The sequence below is a fragment of the Simochromis diagramma genome, unplaced genomic scaffold, assembly GCF_900408965.1.
Source record: "Simochromis diagramma unplaced genomic scaffold, fSimDia1.1 OVJJ01000061.1, whole genome shotgun sequence".
Lineage (NCBI taxonomy): Eukaryota > Metazoa > Chordata > Actinopteri > Cichliformes > Cichlidae > Simochromis > Simochromis diagramma.
The window spans coordinates 3,340,171-3,361,100 of record NW_024386945.1 but is presented as its reverse complement, the minus strand read 5'-3'; the positions used below and the strand labels follow the sequence as shown (position 1 = coordinate 3,361,100).

The 20,930-nt window shown below is 41.2% G+C and overlaps 1 protein-coding gene across 1 annotated transcript; it reads right to left on the bottom strand.

The window, feature by feature from the left end:
• Window positions 1-10,606: 10,606 nt before the first annotated feature.
• tamalin (trafficking regulator and scaffold protein tamalin) lies at window positions 10,607-20,788 on the bottom strand. The gene is made up of 8 exons (XM_040037992.1): window positions 20,435-20,788; window positions 18,500-18,552; window positions 17,063-17,117; window positions 15,264-15,366; window positions 14,075-14,168; window positions 12,938-13,004; window positions 12,042-12,108; window positions 10,607-11,567 (listed from the first exon to the last, which is right to left on the bottom strand). Exons 1-8 carry the CDS (start codon window positions 20,627-20,629, stop codon window positions 11,098-11,100), a joined length of 1,104 nt encoding a protein of 367 aa, XP_039893926.1. The 5' UTR covers window positions 20,630-20,788; the 3' UTR covers window positions 10,607-11,097.
• Window positions 20,789-20,930: the final 142 nt, after the last annotated feature.

Below are 20,930 nucleotides of genomic sequence, written 5' to 3'. Positions count from 1 at the left end.
TGTTTATTGAGGGAACAGAGATTACAGCTGGAGTGGTTTCCCCCCGCTGGACCTTAAAATGAAACAGGTTTAAGGGACTGGAAGAAAGCAGTTATATATGGCTCGCATCTCGTTAAGAAACATCAAATCTTTCACTGCCCATGAGGGCATGAGGATATTGTCATCCTTACAGAAACCACTGTTATCAGGATAAAAATGTTTTATCCAGGGATAAAAGGTGGACTTAGAGGAACTGTGAGTTAATTTAAGAAGACAAACCAGCCAGTAAGGCCATTCCACAACATAGCCCTCAATATAGACACGACTGCGTCTTTAATTTGTTACTGATCTGTATTTATGAGTAACAAATCAAAGGAACACAACAGACTTTGAAGTGTTCATCTGTAAAGCAATTCTTAAGTAGCATCAGTGCTACTTGAGTAAAGACTTAGCACCTCTGTAGGAAAATAATACGAGGTCATGAGCTCAGAGGGGGAAGCACCTCTTCATAAAGTCACACCTTGGTTAGCTGTCTCCTTTATTCTGGATTTCTGGGTCGTCGTGGTTGCCTTCATTCTCGCTGTATCTCCGCAGAGGCGTGGACGAGGGTGGGGACTGTTTTCACAGGTCCCACAGGAAAACAGTCAGGAAGTATTACACGAGGCCCCAAACGGGGTGGTGGGGGGTAGCATAAAGGTCTTCCAGGAACTCCCCTTAACTAGCATCTCCTCATGAGCTGCTGTGGTGAGCTGTTGGTGCTTTTTGTTTTGATTCCTCTCCAGGTCTGGGACAGTCGCCATAAGTGACTCACTCTATTGGCTGTTGGCTGACTTTGGCCGCTTTTCATCTTAAACTTTTCCCTTTTTTTCCCTGCGAATTTCCTCTTGTTTTTCCAGATACAGTCCGTGGATGAAATAGTGGTGTTATTGTCTCAAAGTTTCCTGGACCTGCTCAAGGTCAGGATCTAGTTGTTTAAGCGTAAGCAGGGGACTTTATAAAGCGCTTGTATCACAGGGTTGATTGCACTGATGCAGGTGAAATCCCCCAACAAAACAAAGGCTTGCTTCTCAGCATTAAACAGAGATTGAAGAAACTCGTAGAAGGCGGAAAAGAGACGTCAGCCGCAAGAACCACTGCTGCCATTCACCGAAATGGATAATAGCTGTGCCCCAGTGTGCTTTTGTTTGGTCTCTTTTCAAATCACAGTGAATTCCCCGATCTCATCAGCACACGGCGTATACAGTCATTATTTGTCTGGTGCTAAATCGAGCCCAACAAACTACTGTGGTACCAAACTGAAGAGCATAAAGGATATGAAAATTATAGATATGATTAACCAAGGGGAATCTTCTGGCTCTTAGAAATAGATTTTAATCATGGGATATGAACCAAAATGAAAAACAAAAGGAAGAAGTGGCAGCAGACGAAGCAGCCACAAAGTCAAAAGACAGACACGCAAACTTCTTCTTTTTCCAACAAAGATAATTCAGTTGTTTTAGGAATATGATATCACAGCCGCTGTAGTGTCTGCTTTCACAGTCGTCACTTTATTCGCAAAGAAGTGTTTGTGCATGTGTCATTACCACAGATGAGTCAGTTCTACCTTCTTGGATTGAGAGTGAAGGACTTTGAGGTGGAGAGTGTGTGGGCAAAAGTGAGAATGATCTAAACACCACCAGATGAAAGCGAGTCTGTGTAAAATCCGGACCCACACGCTTTATAAATACGACCTTGCTGAGCTTTAAAAATACCCAAGTAATGGTGTACCAAGTATTTTAAGTCCGATAATGAAGAATAAGATGCCCCACACTTCAATCATATATTTATTGTTTTGTTTAAAATCCACTGAGGTGGTGTACTGAGGCAGACCCACATTATGTACAGTATGCATCCATTTATGTAGAAGTAACTCTTGACTTTTCTAAACACCCAGGTTCAGACAGTTTTTTCTGCTCAGTAAGAGGGGATATCTTAATATGGTATACTTCACCGCTGTTTAAACCTTATGTTTGTGAGGGACAACCAATCAGAAGAAGGCTGGCTAAAACAGAAGGCAAGTGTTTCAAACACTGGGTCCTCTATCAGGTAGAAAGGGATCATTATGAACTGTGAATCATGCAGGTACTCCAGTAAAGTACAGAAACAAAATTTGGGGTTGTTTGTGTAATTTCCTTTTGTTATCATACAAAGCACAAGAATTTCTTCCTGTAAATTCCAGCTAACTACGCTCAAGGAACACACTACAGTATCTCTGAACGTCATCCCCTCTGTTTTCCTGAAGCTGGCTCTTAAAAAAATGGTGAGTCAACATCCTCTCTCCCAAACACTTCAGCTTCCAGCATTCCTGAAGGCCAGACACTTCTGCTCTGCAGCTTTCAGGCGGCCATGCTGGTTTCATTTGCTCTGGAATGATGGGAGATGAAGACAATATGCTGTACAATATGCTGCTGTGCTGTTCCATCAGTGTGGACGTGGAGGTTATGTTTGTTCAGCATCTCCTGGGGAAAAAATGTCGTCCAGAACAAGTTGATCCCCAACACTTCCTGTCTTTGGAGGCAGGAAGAAGTTACAGTCACTATTCTGCGTCTTTGGATTCGAGTGTAGATATGTGGAGGGAGTCTTGATGTGGAAACTACAGTTATGGGAATCAGTTGGGGGTAAAACGGCAAAAAATGTGATGGTTTGGGTAAATAATTTAGCTGAAATGTTTTTGTTGTTACAATTTGTGGGAAAAAGTTCGAAACTGAGGCCACTGTGTGTTTAAATATATAACCTCATGACACTTCCTGCTATTGTGTTTGAGGACTTTCTCTGTCTTTGTGTGCACACTCACAGCTGTCAGGGGTTTTATATAACAGAGACTGAGTTTTTAACCCTTAAACATACAGTATGAGTCAAAAATGACTTTGTCAGTCAGGTTTTTCACGTTCCTCTCATGCTTAAAAACATTATTTTATGTGTGGTTTTTTAAAAAGATCTGCATGTTGTTCATTTTTTAAATTTCATCATTGTCTCCTCTCTGGTGTATTTTGGAGCACTTAATCTGTTGTCATCAATTAGCATCACATGCAACATGCCATTGACGTCTTCTTTCAAATGAAATAATAATAAAGCTTAGAATAAAAAATAAAAATGCAAGAATTAGGTCGTTTGGGTTTTATGTCTTTAGCCAATGAGCATGCAGAAAAATAATATGACCAAGATTTACAAAATAGACTTGATTATTTAGTCTGTGTGACCCAAAATGAGTTGCTGAGGCCATAAACTCAGCAGGAAAGTGCTTACAGGGGTCCAAAGTAAAAGCTATTTTTGCACAGATTTCTATAGGCTCGCAGGTATTTTTGCAGCCACGGGTATCACCATCTGGTAGTCTTCAGAAACAATGAAGCTTTAAAGCACTTGTGTATTGACTGCATGTTTTATACTGTCAACTAAACTAAACTACTAGCTGTCTGCAAGGCCTTGCCTGCAGTAACTCAAGCCGGTTAACTGTACCTGTGAAATGTGATTGTGGTGTTGGTGCTTTGAAGATATATGACAAATATGCCTATATAATAAAATGGCTTCCTGAGTATCTGATTGTATTAATGGAAGACTAGTATTATATTTGCTGCACTGTGTGGACGCAGTTTGCTAACAAAGCTTACTATCCTGTTTGACGACAGCAATACTTTAGTGCCACTGGGTGACATCACAGTGATTAAGTACTTCTGTAACATTAGTCTAGATTTTACTAGATTTTAACTTTCTTTGCATTTTTGCTGCATAGGATTTGATATAATTTTATTTCACTATAATTTGAGATGCCTTAAACTAAAGTAAAACATTTTTCAGGCTGAATGGTCAATAGTAAAGTAAAGTACAGAAAGAAACATGTGAAAAAAGTTACATATGGAGGTTTATTTTGATCTGAGCATTTGAAAACTTCATTTAAACAGAACCTGATTGGAAATCTGACCACTGAACAAAGATACATTCAGTCATTTTCGGTAAACCTCCATGTTCGTCGGTTACAGTGGAAGTGGCAGAGGATTAACAGGTGTTTCCTTATCTGACTTTTGTTCTCAAACACAATAAAACCATTATATTAAAAAAAGAGGAACCACTTTAAAACTGAACGTTCAGCCTGAGGCCCATCCTACGCCATCTGGACACACACTATGCTTCACCATTCCAAAGATACAGAATCAAGAAAATAACCTGCATATCATTAGATCTAATCCAGACGATTTAGCCTTCCAGATGTAAAGATTTATTCCAGATCTGCTGCAGTAATGATGCTTTGAAAGCAGGACAAAAAAAAACAGAGATTCAGAGTTTAACCCAAACACAGTCACATGTGTATTGCATTAAAAGACAGCCTATGATTCATCACATCAGGATGTTTTTATATACACATTATGTACTGAGATAAGATGCATGCAGCTGTTGTTCCCCAGAGTGGGCAGTGAAGCTAAACGGTCACGAGTGTCTGATACATGAGCGGCAGAGGGAAACAAAAGCATGTTGAATGACGCAGGCTTAACGCCTGTTACTCTTTTAACAGGAAATAAAAATATAGCTTAGAGTGTGGGATGGTGAGTTAAAGCTGAATTTATTTAACGCTGCGATATGAAGTGATGATGAAAAGGAAGTGTTGCTGTAGTAACCGTCTGTGTAGACAGTCTGGCACGTATGCAAACAGTTTCAACCTCAGTTACCTGCTTCCCTGCAATAAAACAAATATTGTCACTTCCAGAGCTTTGATATCCATCCTCTACCTAAAATGTATCTGTGTGTCAACCACATAACATGGAACTGGATTTTAACAGAACACAAAGTCCCTTTCTTCCACCCAAAAGCACATAAACAAAAACATTACCCTATAATAGGGCAGTTTATCACCTCATTTGGCATTGCCACTAAGTTAGATAAAAGAACTGCCCGATTTTATGCAGGAGAGCCACAGATACAATATCGCTTGTTGATCTTTAAAAACACTGGATCCATTATGCAGTATCTTTCATCACGCCTTCTCTGCCCGGTCCCTCAAACGTCTCTCAAAGTTTGTAATTTGTTTTCTAAATGGGAAGCAGACTAAAGGTTTCTGGCACAGGTTCACCTGTTTCTAAGAAGAAGATGTCTGAGTAGGTCAAAACTCCAGGGTCAGTAGTGTAAAGATGAACTTTGTTGTGAGTGAAGTGTTTTGTGTGGCGCAGGTTTCTTTTGTGCACTAAAGGGCAGCTTTCCTCCCCATAAATTTAATGCAAATACGATACAATTGCAAGGCTTACATTACATGATATAACCACGTGTTTCCAATACACCATGCATGCAGAAAACAGAATTAATTTTCTGCCAGAAACGTCCGTACTTTGATTTGTATTGTCAGAGTTGCATGAAGCCTTTAAATCTTTCAACTGTTCTGTGTTACAGCCCTGAAAAATCAACAGTATAACACGCAGCTCACATGACATTCTTTTTGTTTTTCGCATACAGGTAGATGATAAAGTCTAGAACGTTTCCAGAGTGGGATAAAAAAAGATTTTGTGAATTTCTTCTTGAATACTTATCTCATCTGCCTCCTCTGGCCTGCGTAGGTGTGTGTTTGATCAGATTTTTCACCAGCTGCTGCAACAAATGCAAACAAACACACCACTTTCATCAGATATCTTGATTGACTGTCGTATGGAAACACATGATATTACATTTCTTGTTTTTTTTCCCAGCCGTGGTTCGCCTACTGCAAACCAGTGAGAGAACCACAGACAAGATATAAAAACATAAACATATGAAAATCTCAGTAGCTGCAAATTCCCCACTTTTGAACACTCCCATCAGTCTATCAAACAAAAAGAGGCTTTAATATGTACTTCAAGTTGCTGTTTGCATATTTTCATTAATCTTTTATTCTAAGGAAACGGTTACTTTGGGATGAAATGTTTATTATTTTTAAATCTTTCAAACCGATGCAGCTACAGACCAAGTTTTATAAATTAAACATCTGCACACTTCCTTAATAGAGTTTCTGGGCTGTTCTTCAACAAGCTGTTGGGTTAAAATTGTGAACCGTACAGGAAAAGGGCAGATAAATCCACAAAGTGATGATAGAAGAGACGACTGAAGGTATCAGTACCCCGCTGCTGGGAAACCAAATGCAGGAGTTTTATCTGATATGCAGATTATGATGCGATTACAGCGCTTTGCATTTATTTAGCTGTTCCGTTGTTGAAGCTGACAGCCACTCAGGTTTGCAATAAAGCTGAGTCATCTTAGTCACGCTGGGCATGTTTCGCCCTTTGGTCCTCAGTGTTACTCCTTTTTTATCATTTCTATGTAAAGGACAATTTCTGTCTTTATTTCAGACATCATTTCTCAATATTGCACGTTACCTCCTCTCGCTCTCCCCATTAAACACACACGCAGACTGCCAGACAGATGGATATGTAGATGCATGCATACCTATAAAGCTGGGGGTTGGTTTTTTTGTTTTGTTTTTTTCAAACCCTGCCTTGAGTTTTATTCTCTTATCTTTAGGGTGGATTTCCGGCACATTTGTTACCCACATCCTTTGCCGTGACGGCCCACACAAGCTCCTACCCTCGTAACACACACAACTTACCACCCCCAGTTTCTGAGATTAAAAACTTCCTCCTTTTTTTGATGATATTTGTGCTTCAGAGAGGCTGGTATCTTGCGTGAGAACAATATTAGTGGTTTTGTCTGGCGTCTCGTCTCTGCAAATAAGTAGCTGTGTAAGTGCTAAGCTAAACTGCTTCCTCATTATTAACCATCAGCACACTGATCCAGCATTTGAACCTGAGGGGACTAACGGCCAATCAGATGCCACAGCATGTAGCAGGATTGAGAAATAGCACTCTGGTCTGAACTGTTTCACCACAGAGGCTCAGTTCTGTCCTACAGGCCCTCCCGCTTCCCTTTCTCAAATGTTCATTTTCACAACTGACAGACGGGAAGAGGACTCGTCCCCCAGGCACATTTTGTTCTACTCTGTCTTGAACTACTTTCAGCTGGTTTAAAAAGTCTAACTCTACAGCTGAATTTGCATGTAAAGGGACACAAAAGGAACGTGCATATGCATGAGGGGTCAGTGGAACTTTTCCCCTCTGATCTCCAGTCTTAAAATTAAGATTCGCCAATTGATTAAACCCTGTCGAAACAAGGCTCTGGGACTTTGGATGAAAAGCTCAAAACTAAAATTAAGTAGATAAATAAGTACAGCAAGGCCAGAGACAGCATACTTTTTTTATTTAGGCATTTTTGTTTGTGTTGTGATGGCTGTTTGTTATTGCTGGAGTAATGAGCAGTGTATGAGGAACTATTAGAGGCATTATTCAGAGCTAGTTCAGTGCTCGACTGGGGAGAGTGTAGTGCTGGTTTGTTTTTGTAGCAGCGGTTGCAGATGTCCATTAAAACTCTCGCATGCACGCAATAAGTAACAAAAGTTACATGTGGCTGTACAGAAGAAGCATATTGTGGCTCTCAGCAAGTGACTGAACTCACAGGAAACCAAATACAAGACATAAATAAACCAGAATAAAAACATTTTATGCTATCTTTGTCAGAACCAGTTTCAGTTTGAAACTGTAAGCGTGCATAAAACGTTATCTTTTTTTTCCACACCCCTTAAAGAGCCTGTTTGAAATTTAAGACTTGGCTTCAGGGTAAAAGTCAGAATTGCATTTAGATGAGAGTTTTTGAATGTCCACGCAAAGATAGCCAAGCAGCCGTGTCTGTGTCTGTGTATGCATGCACATCCCTCCACACACAAAGTGGTGTAGGCAGAAAGTCTCTCAAGGGCAAGGGTGTCAGACCCACTTTAGTTAATGGGCCACTTACAGCCCAATTTGATTTCAAGTGGGCCAGACCATTAAACCTATTGCGTGACAGCCTACCTTTCTTTCAGTGTGAAGAAGTGCATCCATTTACAGTAATGATTTAAAAAAAACACCCTGACATGAAAAATATATAACTGTCATTTTAACAGTATTTCCTAATGCACATCCATTACAGTTTAACGTCCATCTACAAAGCCACAAAATCTTCTCAGGTAGAAGTTTTTGGAGCTCTGCAGCAGATAAGAAGGGAGTCTCTGCTCTCAACAACAGATCACGCTGCCTGCTGAAAGTACACTGCATCCTAAAGGACTCATCTCCCCTGCCTATCAGCTGTTTGAATGTCAGCCCTCAGGCAAACATTTCAGGTCCATCAAAGCATGATGGACTGCACGATTAATCTCAGATCCATCACACTGAGCTCTGCTCTGAAATCACCCACACTAAAATCAATAACACATCAAATCTACAAGCACCCAGGGCCACACTATTTATTGTTATTTCTTGTTTACTATATATATATACACAATTTTCTTACACAAGTGCAATAAAACTGCTATGGGCATTTTTACTATCTTAAGCATACAAGAATATATGGAACTGTGTGTGTGTGTGTGTGTGTGTGTGTGTGTATGCACACCTGAGCTAAATGGACTGATTCTTATATAGCGCTTTTCTACTCTCCCGGAGTACTCAAAGTGCTCTACACAACATGCCTCATTCACCCATTCACACCCACTCATACAAGCACTCAAGTGCAACTAATAAACATTCACACTCCGATGAACGCAATTTGGGGTTAGTATCTTGCCCAAGGATATTTGGCATGCAAACTGGGGGAGCCAGGAATCAAACCACCAACCTTCCGATCAGTAGCTGATCTGCTCTACGACCTGAGCCACAGCCACTCAGTGTGCAGGATTTCTTTGTGCATTTTTTACACATTGACAATAAGTGAATCTAAACAAGCGCAGTATTTTACCCTTTCTGTCAAAGACATTCTCAAGACCTAGAAATACATTTCAGGCCAAGAGCTATAAAACTGAAGCTATTATTGACTTAGCATAATTATCATGCTTTCTGAGGTTATTAAGCAATTAGTATTTAGTAATCTAGATTCGGGGTCGGTTCTCACCTTCAGGCCACATGTCTGACACCCCTGGTCTGGAGGGAACTCACACTAAGTATAACATGAATAGGACAAACAGCTCACACATACACACACAACTGACAGTTCTCAATAATGCTTTTAAAGGCATCTCACAAGAGCTGGCCCCAGAGGTCATTTCCAAATCTTGCAGTCTATAGAATCACCGGACTTCACCTCAGGTGACATCGTGCTACATACATTAGCGGGTAGACTGCTCCCAGTGGCCCATCATCTCACACATCAGATGCAGTGAAGTGGAAATTTAAGCTAGAAAAGTCTCATGTTCCGTGTTGGATTTTTTTTTTTTTTTTTTTAAATTGAGTAGAAACATCTTGAGACGAGGCGTGATATATATATAAAAACAAAAAAAAACCCTGGAAAATATTCTGTTAATTTCCCTTTATTCATGTACCTGCATCACCTACTTCCAATTCTGAAGCTGCTTTTCCACTTAAACATTGTAAGGGAAGAAAGTTTATAATCCAGCTTACTAAGAATTGTCATAAACTATTGTGACAGTAGAGATGGCAGTTAAGTTTATTAGTAATTAGTTCACGAAGCACAAGAAGCAGAAACTGAAGCAAACCTGTCAAACCCACTTGTGCAAAGACTAAAACTAATTCTCCACTTAGTCTTTATGTCAACAGCAGTCTTTAAGCTTGTGGGTGTCGTGCAAATATTTGCAACAGCAACCACACGCCTAGCCTAATCTCCTGTGGTCTTAACTGCTGAGCATCAACTGCACCCTGCTTGTTCGGGCCCCACATCTCCGTTATATAGCTCTTCCACACATTGTGCACTAAAGACAATTATCTTGACTAATTAAACCCTCGTTACACATTTGGCCCATTCACTCCAACCCCATATTTTAAGCACCAACACACACGCATAACAATCCTTTATAACGACGTCCTTTCCTCTGCTTCTCACTAGAAAAACGAGGATGAGAGGGCCTGGCTTTGACACATGTCCACATGCCATCGCTCACCAGCATCGTCACTCCTAATGCATCTGTGAACGAGCAGCAGAGGACAAAAGGGATCAACCCAACAGAGCCAATGAGAGAGTGACCACCATGACCTCATGGGTCAGCTGGGAGCCAGGAATGAAAAGACTCCAAGCGACCCCCGCCCAACAAACGCTCACACACCCCAACACCCAGCGAGCCTTTGGACAACTGAAGCCGCCATGGGAATATGGTAGTGTGGAAGAGTAGGAATCAGCATTCGCCTGCAGGAGCTGAAAGAAAGCGGTTGTGTTTGGAATTCTGGGTCATGCCTTTCTCTGCACATTCCTCACTATTCTCACAACAATAAACTGTGTCAGAGCAGATACAACAGCTTCCATTCTGGATATCTCACACCACAAAAAAGCCTAAAGCATCCCAAGCCGCACGCTAACCTCCAGAACTCGGCTGATAAGATTCTTAAACGGTGGAAGAGTTGTGAAATTATAAAAGCTTACTATATTTAAAAGCATCACATGGAGCAGAGCACATCTCCACCAGGGGAAATTACAGATTGTGTGTACACTCGGGGTCTTGGCACTAATTTAAGCTTGGCAGCTACAATTCCCACAAACAGTTGTGGCTTGGGGAGGAAAATAGCTTTTCAAGCAAGTTCTGCACAAAATAATACGCATATAATCATCAGCCACAGGTTTTATTTTTGGGAACCGTGACCTCGAGTAGAGAAGACAAAATATGATCAGCCTGAGTCATCTGAAGTCATTATCAAAGTTTTTTCTTACAAAATGTTCTGCAATGCAATTACAGTGATCATCTGGTGTTTTATTCAGCTGTCAAAATTAAACTTGTGCATGCAGTACAAACTGGGACATCCTTCATTCTGAACATAAACTGAACATGCAAAAATAAATAAATAACTTAGAACAAACAAAAAAAACAACTTCTGTACAGCCATAAAACACTGAATGCTACCGAATGTAGCTAAATGTCCATTGGTCTACCCATTTAAACAGGAAGAGGTGCAACTGCAGAACCAATACACTTTGGTCTTAAATTCTTCACTCTTTGGGGCTGCTTGCTGTTTTCTTTGGCACTTTAGTTTGGCAGTAATTATTACTTTAAGTCTTTAGTTCTGCTGTCTGTGAGCGGCAGTTTGCCGCAACTGTTCACAGTTTGCTCTCCTCCTCCTCCAGTGGTCGGTTTAAGCCGGGGATGAATTTGAGGAGGCGTCTGCGGAAGCTTTTCTGTTTGGGCTTCCTCTGCAGCGTGGCTCCCGGCTTCTCCCCCGGAACGGACGACGAAGATCCTTTGACGTAGCTGCGAGTGCTGGCGCTGCGGGTCAGCTGCGTCTTGGGCGTTGAAAAGAACTCGCTGGTCGGCCGGAGGCGCTGCAGCTTCGGTAACTGTTCTTTCTTTTTTTCTGCACTGTCAGAGTCCACGCTGCCATCCGCCTGATATATGCAGGTTTGGTAGAGAGGGTCATCCTCGGTGGCCGTGCTGAGAAAGCTGGCGCTGCTGCTGGTGCTGCCTGTGCAGTGCAGGGCTCTCTGAAGCGCAGGGCTAGGAGCGCCGAGGCTGCCGTACACACCGGCTGACTCCAGGGACTCATACAAGGCGGCGTCACTCATTACTATACCTGCGGTGAAGAAGGGCAGCGTGAGGACATGGGAAACTGACCAATTGTAAAGAAAACATGAATAATAAATGAAAAAACACTGCTTTAATTTTCTGTGAGTCTTGTTTGCCTCCTTTTGCACAAGCGACCACCCGACTATAGCAACGAGCTGTTTGTTTTCTACTATGTAATCAGGACTTCCTGCAAAGCAGCAGTCATACACATCCTGATTCTCTCCCCCTCAAGAAGGAGGTAATGTGATTGGTACAGTTTGTTATCAGGATGACATAAAATGTTCTGGATACATGTACATGAACTTGTTTTTAATTAATTTATGGTTTGTTTTTTTACATTTGGGATTTAGTGTGACCTAGAATTTGACTACATTTTGGAATCTTGTCTGGATGTGGAAAAAGTACTAATAAAGTAGAATAGAAGAATGCAGACTCTGTATGCATGTACAAGTTGAGCTGCACAAGGCCAAAAATCACCTACCATGAACAAGGCGCTGCTCCTGCACCATCAGTGAGCGATATTCATCCCATTTCTCATGAAGCGTTTGCTAAAAGACAACACAAGATATTGGAATTGATTACAAGAGGAAAACAAAACAAAACAACATACAGACAGGAAATCCACCACCCTCTTGTGCAACCTTTAAAAGCAATAAAGCTAAATCATCTGAGCCCACACGACAGGTGTACTAAACAAAAAAAAAAAAAAAAAATAATAATAATAATAATAATAATAATAATAATAATAATAATATTAAAAATACGGTGCCAGTTTAGATCAGTGCTTGAGCAAGCAACCAACATGCCACGTGGCTAGAATTAGAAGCTACAGACTAAAACTGAGTTGAAGATGGTAAATCTACATGTCATAGACTGTTAACTGAAGTTTAGACTTGTCATCGTTGCATAAGCGCCCTTCACTCATTTCACTTTTTTTTTTTTTTTATCTTTTCATAAATGAGTCAACAACCACGTCACATTTATTTACACATTAACATTTACTTCATCTTGTGCGTCAAACGTGTCGTGTTCAGCAGCAGGTTGCCGTGTTTTAAAATGTTGCTTTATTCTCTCAGGCAGCTGTGTCGCTGAGGATTAGAAAAAGGACAGCTGCTGTAATCTTGGGGGAAAGCTGGCTCACTTAAGGCCACTTCACAGGCAGCTCGAGTCAAGAATGTGTGCAGCCATCAGTGGGCCTGCTGCACAAACTGCTAATGTGACAGGTGGCGGTGCTGCTGGAGGGACAGGTGTGGAGAGAGGGAGGTGTGGTGTCTATATCCAGCGTGTAACTTAATGTTTAAGCGGGTGCGCGTGTGTGAGAGGCTGCTGGACGCTCATCCGTTCTGACTCACCACTGACAAACAGTGAACAACTCACCTTTAGATACTGCAGCCGGGCCTCTAGTTCAGCTTTTCGAATTGAGTCACTGTAAACCGTCTCCAGCCTTTAAACGAAAAACCAGAAGGCAGTAGAGTTAACAGGCGTAGCAGGAAGCGCATAAAAACTACAAGGGCAGAAAACAGTGATTTAAAAAATAAATAAAACTTGACCATATGAAAGGCTCTTTTCATAAAGTTAGTAACAGGAACGGGTTTGGTTTACAAGCAAGGGGGGAGAACAAGAAACACACACAGTTTCCACTTAAGTGCCGCAAATCTGTTCAAATAACATGAGCGAGAGAACATACAGAGCTCGTTTTCACTCTAACAGCTTTTACTGACTTGAACTGTAAGTATAATTTGATGATGTCAGTCTGTAAAGTGTGTCTACACTGGCGCTCTGATGCGGTTCGGCTCACTTCTTCTGCATCAGCTCAGAGAATCTTACACCATGCTAACTTTCTTTTAATCTTTTACAAGCAGAGAAGGGGGTTGAAGAAGACTGTGTGGTTCAAATTAAAAACACCCACTCAGCACACCGACAGATAAGGACTCTAAACGGCGATGTGCCAGATAATAAAGCTGAGGCACACAAATTATTCTAAGAGAGTTAAACGAGTACAATACGGAAGGATTTTTTAAGTTAACCTCAATTATTTTTCAAGTTTTTCCTGGACTCCAAAAACAGAAATAGCATCTTCTGATTGTTTTCCTATCCTACTGAACATTTATGCAAGTGACCATTAAAGCAAACTGCCACGTTTCATGCCAGTGCAAATGTTTACCATCTGCATTGTTAATGAAAAACTGTAACTAACATCTTTCATGTTACCTTAACAGAATTGAGGATGTACCGCCTCTCTGACGTTAATCTCAAAACCAAAACGGCACTTTTGTGAGAAATTATTCTCATCTTTCCTGATTTGGCCCTCTGTTACCTTTCAAACTTATTTGGTTTCTGTTCCCATGTGAAACACATTCACTTTTGTTAGAGTTAGAGAGGTGAACCATGAAGTGAGCATCCTGTCAGCTCTATCAACCGTTTAGCCACCGCGATGAGCTGAGCATACTTATTAACAAATTCTGAGGAAAGTGTTTTGAAGCCACTGTTGTTGGGTTTTGTGAGTCTGTGTACCTGAGCGAGTTCCCACTGGCTCTGATGAGCTGAACGATTTCCTTGTGTCGAAACCCCTCCACGGTGGCTTCGTTCACACTTGCGATGGTATCCCCTGCACAAACACAAAGATACAAACGTGTATGTTAGCCAGCCGCGCCTCACGAAGCAGCCAGATGACGCACACTTCTGAATGAAACCTCAACACATGTGCAAGACAAATGTGGGAGGACTAGTTCGCGTCTTCGTGGCATATGGCTCGTCACAGGAACGCAGAAAAGCGTTTATTTGCCATTAAACCGTTTACATCTGGGTAGCTGTAAAGTCACGTATGTCACAAAGTTCTACTTCAGTTTCATCAAAGCAGGAAAAGATGTGGCGTGGATACTCATGTGACAGCATCTTTTGTGATATTTTAGCCTACTTTGACCTTTTCAAAAAAAAAAAAAAAAAAAAAAAAAATCCCCACTGCGATGAAGTCATTGTGTTCACAGCAAGACTGAGAGTGGGGGGGACAATGGAGCGAGTATGCAAGGAATTTAGGAAGTGAAACTAAAGTGACAGACGCAGGTTGAAGAAAATGGGCGGTAAGAGCAGCAGCACATAATCTCCTTCCCTCTTTTTTTGACATAATGGAAACATAACACTAGGTGTGGACAGCTTGTGACTGACCAATCACAAGCTTCAAAGACTGAGACAATTCACTTGATAAAATATTTTCTTGTCTTTCCCCAGTCTCTCAAAAACAAAATATGAATGCACTTCCTGGTTTAATTAATTAGTTATAACACATTAGCTGTTTGTAATTTTGACTTTTTTCTCATTTTTTTAAATTCATTTTATTTTGTTTTTTTAAAAAAGGAAGCCAGACATTAAAAAAAAAAAAAAATCACTTCCTTCAAAGTTAATTTGCTTTTGTGTCATTTGCCACATTGGTGAGTAGTCGATCACCAGCTTGTTTGTTGACTGGGAAAAATGAGTAGGGATACAGTCTTCTTTGTGCTTCCCTAAACAACCAACAGAAACTCACGAGTGCTTATGTTGACGCACGTTACACAAGCGTCAGCTGGCAAACAACGACCTGAACCGAAGCCTCGTGTCACGCTCGCTTCCCCTCGAGTCTATTTCAAGTTTTTCTCCAGGTTATTTTAGGCTTAAATACAGCTCAGATAAAAAGAGGAAAACATACAGAAGGAGGAAGTTTGCTTACCAACTTTAAGTCCTGCTTGCTGAGCCGGGCTGTCATTGTGGACCTTACACACAAACGTACACATCTCTACAGAGTTTTGGTCCTGATGGTGAAGACCGTAAGTCTGAAGGAGACAGAAAAATCACACTGAATAAAAGGAACTCACACACACACAAAAAAAAACTTTCCCAGCCTAGGTGCCGTCTTATACGTGTTGTAAATGAATGTGGCAACGCTGAAAAGCCACTGAATAACCGGCAGAGGAAGTCATGACAGACAATGCAGGAAAGAAGATATCACTGAACACGCGGAGATGTGACGCAAAGAAGCAAATGAGGTTTTCTTCCTCTCGTCTGATGAAACATGCCCGGTTGATGCGCGACACTGAAGTTATTTTAATGCCCCGCTCATCACAGTTCACAAATCAACTACTATACACCACTAAATGTCAAAAGGAAGTACTGTAACAATAATTTGGAAAGCTACAGTTATAAAGATAATAAATTACAAAAAGACAAATTACAGTTGTAAAAACTCTTACTGTTCTATCATCACATGACCAATTTCATAACCAGTTGTTGGGTTTTATTAACTGCTGCAAGTGAAATAATAAATGTCCTCTATAACAAGTAGTATTTACTTTTGAAAACTTCAATCTGACTCCAGGATATTGGGTTGTATTTGCTACTTTAACCTAACCACATGACGTGAGCATTACTTAAACTCAAAGGCCAAATATTTTGTTGTTCTGGCAACCGTTTTTGTAACTTCCATACATATTTGCATGCTCTTCCTAGTTTCTGTCACCACAGCTCCTCTACAGAAGGTCAGACCACTGCAGAACATAGATAGACTTCCCCTAGCAGCAAAACTGTTAGTCAGCATGCTGCTGCTGAAGGAGCTTCTACCTTACAAAGAAAACCAACTTCCAGCTGAGAGAAAAAAGAAAACGAAGTATCCCATAAAATAAAATTCAAGTTATAAAGGCTATCTGCTCCCGAATTCAGCCTGACAGATTGTATCCTATTCAAATCAGCCTGATCCTGCTGCTCGTTTCCTTCTCACGCAACCATGCAAATATTGTTTCAAATGCAAATATCACATTGATGTGCTCGATCCTCGACTCCCAGTATTAACAGAGCAGACGGCGAGAGAAAAACAAACAAAAAAACAAAACAAAAATTTGTCTTTCTCTGTCTCTTTCTGTGTGTAGCATCAAACTTGTCCTCATGATCTCACTTCCTTCTGGTCAGGAAGGGTGGGAACGTGCAGCAAAAATCCAGAAATAGAACAATATAGTTATATCGCTTCCTCAAAGAAGTACTTCAGTCCAAGAAGTCTAAAAAGACCGCCAAAGCACGACAATGTGAAGATGTACTCGCACGCTTTAATCATTTAGCAAACTATTTAAAGAATGAGGTCTGAGCAACAGAGCCGATATTGTGAAGTAGGGAGCTTCAGGGCACACGAGCGAGATCAGAGACAAACTGAGGTCAGAAGTGAAAAGTTTCTGTCTGCTGAGCAGGGCAGAGCGGGGCAGGTATTACATGGAAGGCATGTGAATAAACCACACTGCTCAAAATACAGATGCTGGGAGAAAAAGTACAAATAAAAGCATCTCCACAGTCATGGGATTAACATCAACGGGTTTATTGATGCATTGACTGATGTGTGACCTTTCCTACACAGAACAGGATGTACAAGCTTCTGTCACTTAGGTTTTATCATTTGTGGACTGAGATAGTGGCGGATCGTGAAAGTGGCACTCGAGAAGTTCAGAAATCCACTCCAACCCCCCCAAACATCACTCCCAAACTTACCTGAATCTCAAAACCAAATGCCTCCTCTTCTTTTTTCTCCAGGACCACCACCTTCCTAAAATAAAATGATAAAAGGAACATTTTGTCACTGTTAACTGGACAAACTCTCCTCTGGGTTTGCTGTAGCCAACGCTGCTTCTTTTACGTTTTTAAAGGTAGCAGTGCAAAGACCAAGCGATCGTGTAAGAGTCATGTCGGTCTAACAGTTGATGCCTAATTCTTTTTAGTCTTAAAGGAGGTATTCACCTTCTGATTCAGTTGTAGAATCAAGAAAAATAAGAAGGTTAGCTGGTACAAACAATCTCAATAAACGATGGGTAAACAAGGGGGGGTTTTGTCAAGGGTGTACCCAATTATAGCTGGAATCAACTCCACGACCCTGAATGGGACATTTAGTTACGACAATGGGCGGATGAATGGGTTTTATACTACGATTTGGACAAAATAGGACATTTATAGATGTCGCCTTGAACACTAGGATATAGTTAAGGAGAAGTTTTCACTGTTTCCAACACAGCAGAGGCATAAATGTCCTTTCCTTTTTTAAATTTGATGGGGGTTACATGAACCACAATCACAGCTTTTTAGTTTTATCTCTAAACTCGTAGTCTTCAAAGCCAGCAGAGTCTGTGTAGTTGCTTTAGTTTCTGTAATTTATGCAATGGTGTGTGCTTATATTAGACATGGTCAGTTTGAAATGATAAGGTCAGGGTATGACACTGTAGGATGTTAAAGAGCAGGGATATCCTTTAGAGGCTTATATCACCTTTCTGTCAATAAAGGCTGTGGAATTTTTCTTTCTCCCCACTTCTTAAATTGCAGCAGGTCAGATAAAGTTAGAACCACAAGATCGAAGTGGGGGAAGGGACCGTGGAGTAGGCTGCCCAGAATGAGATAAACGATGGTGCAAATCTATTCTAGTACAGTCCAATAATAAAAGTATGGCTTATGGTTTTAGAGGTTTTATAGCTCGTTCGAACATAGCTTAATGATGTTTATTCTGACGCATCCATAAAACAGCCTTTTATGTACGTCAAACACAAAATTCAAGAGGAAGGAAGAGTGAAAGTCAGTGAGAGGTTAATGTCTGCGTTTCTCTGCATCCTTAACTAAACTGCATAACAAAACTCCTCCACTGGCTGCACAGGACTTCCTCTGTATGCAGGAGCATGTGGACGTCACATGCAGACGTACAGTAACAGTACAACGGTCTGTTGGAGTGAGGCTCAATGAATATTTATGACCTCCTTAACAATGGCTTTAATCAGTGATCCCCCTGTTTGAACGACTACCAGTCACTCCGATATGAGGCTGCTCGCCCTGAATCATTTTTCTGAGGAAGATGCCACCGTGAAAGAATTCATGTGAAGGCACAGTAAGAGGGAAAAATTAAAAAAGTCCAAAAAAAATATCAGAGAAAGATGAGGGATGTTGTACCTTTGTGGTTCTGGCGTCTGCGTAAGGGGTTTCCACTTCTGTAAGCCGCCACCCTGCAAGGAGAAAACGAAACAAGATGTGAAGCATGTCACACACCTGCGTAGCTTCAAGTTTACTCATGAGGATTTCCCCCCCTCCCCCTCCGGGCATTTCCTAGGCACACCTACTGAGCACATCAGCGATCAGTGGCCAGTCCATCCAGTCGTCTCGAATAATGAGCCAAGAGTGTTTTGGTATTGTTAAGCTACTTAACCTGCATACCAGCATGGAGATATTGTTGACGAAACCAGAAATGCGTGACTGCTGCTCTGTTTACTCATTACATCAAAACAAGTTGCATGCATACCTACAAGCATAACAGCAAATTGGCTGCCTTCAGGCACAAACTGTGAACAACCAATCTAAAAACTGCAGCGCTGTTTACACCAAGTTCAGTCTATTAAAAGAAGCAAATAAGACACAGAGGTGAGCACTGAGCACAATAACAGCATTGAGAGAAAAGCCAACTCACCAGCAGGAGCAGTTCAGGTCCCTGCCCCACCTAACTGTGTAAATAAGGCAGGTATCTGTCCAGAAGGCTCCACTAAAATCACTTGAATCAATCCACCTCTGTTCCAGCTCAATCATTTTCAAATCCTGCTCCAATGAAAGGCTGCTTTGTGCTACAGTCTCTCTGGGTAGTAAAATGTTGCTTTCTTTATGTCCCAACACTTACAGAATTGACCCAGAGGAGTCTCAATGAGTGCATTTATTCCCAAATACCCAGAGAGACCAACAGGGGTGGCTCGAGCAGGATCTCCATCCCCGAGTGTACACAATGCTGTGTTGTAACCCGGCGCACTAGCGTATGTGTGTGGGTTTAACTATGCCTCAGTCACAACAGGGCACTGTGAAAGGAGTTTTTCCAACTCTGATGTGCTATTTGGGCAGAAACTCCAAAGCAAGTTGAGTAACAGAATTCACTGAAATCAGCTTCATGAGAGGAAAATAAAAGCGACTGATGCAGTAGCCAAACTAATTTACAGTATAAGCATTACGCAACATGGACTAAAGGATGAGGGCTGTCTGAAACCGTTCCTAAAATCCAGACTAATATGTAGGCCACGGGTTAAAATCATTTCCCCTGAAATAAGAAGACTCAGGGCCAATTTATAACCAATCAGATCACAATCAGCCACAACATTCAAACCACGGCAGGTGATGTGAATAACAATGATCACACTGATCCTCATACTGACCCACCCCCACCTACCTGCCCCAAAGTCAACGGCTGTCCCTAACTGCAAAACAGCTCAGGGAAGGAAGAAGACAAACAGCCCGAAGCGAAAGATCCGGGCAGGTGATCTGCATGCTGTGACTAACTGCTGTAAGTTTTAAACAAATAAGCACGTCCCTCCGGACTCTGTAGCGCATCCTGTAGCTCTGATGCAACTTACTGTTAAAATGACAACAGTGACAAACTTTCTATGAATCAATAAATGCAAATTTGCTTTTGTAACAATCTACCTGTTTTCAACTAAAACTCTTATCAGTCATGTGTTTAATCTTAGAGATCACTTTCATCTAAATAAAGATGTTAAGGCATAAAGAACATGGGCGAAGTCTGTTTCATGCAACATAAGATTCAGAGTCTGGGTGGGCACCCTTGCCCCTAGATGGGCTGCTATAAGATGTCCTGTGTGGCGCCGACCAGCCACTCACTGGATACAATAACTTGATAACCCTTTTAATAAGCTTACAGTCTCTGCTTAAATAATAAAAGGACTAATAGGAAACATACAGAAATTACTGTGTAAATGATTTTCGCCTTGTAAAAAAAAAAAAAGCACTAAATAAATTTAATAAAACTTTAATTTATTAGTTTACCTGCCAAAAAAAATAAACTTTTGCAGGTACATTCAGCTAATAAACTTTTAAAAGGAACAGTAGCAATACCTTTTTGTAGTTTCTGGGCAGCGTCCCCCCCGAGTAAGCCAGGGTCTTGTAGTTGTAAACCTCCGAGGAGTTGCTCGGTGTGTCCATAGTCCTGCAGCTGTCCGACTTTGACGAAGGGAAATAAATGTCGTCTTGAGATGCGGGACCGCTGTCCGGTCCATTGGAGTTCACCTTCTTCAGCCTCCTGAACGTCATTATTGTTGAAAATGAAAACTGAAAAAAGTAAAAATAACTTTCTTGGTGTCCTCCCACAGAGTCTGAAACCTGCCGAGGGAGATGCTGATCGAATTTGGAGCTTCAGCGTGGAGCCAACTACAATTTCTCTTGTTTCCTTTGAATAGTTTGGAGGCGGGGACTGTTTTGAGGAACACAAATGAGTGCCAATAGCAACAGAGACTTGCCTCCTCCGCGGTGCCTTCAAGTGCACCTCGGATCTTTTCTGTTTCGTATTGAAACAACAGCAAACAGTGTTTATCAAGACAAAATAAATAAATGC

Coding starts and splice junctions, on each gene's coding strand:
- tamalin (XM_040037992.1), bottom strand. CDS start 20,629: ATGACGTTCAGGAGGCTGAAGAAGGTGAACTCCAATGGACCGGACAGC. Junction 14,169..15,263: donor GCAAGCAGGACTTAAAGTTG/GTAAGCAAACTT, acceptor GTGTTTGTGCAG/GGGATACCATCGCAAGTGTG. Junction 13,005..14,074: donor GCCAGTGGGAACTCGCTCAG/GTACACAGACTC, acceptor TTTCGTTTAAAG/GCTGGAGACGGTTTACAGTG.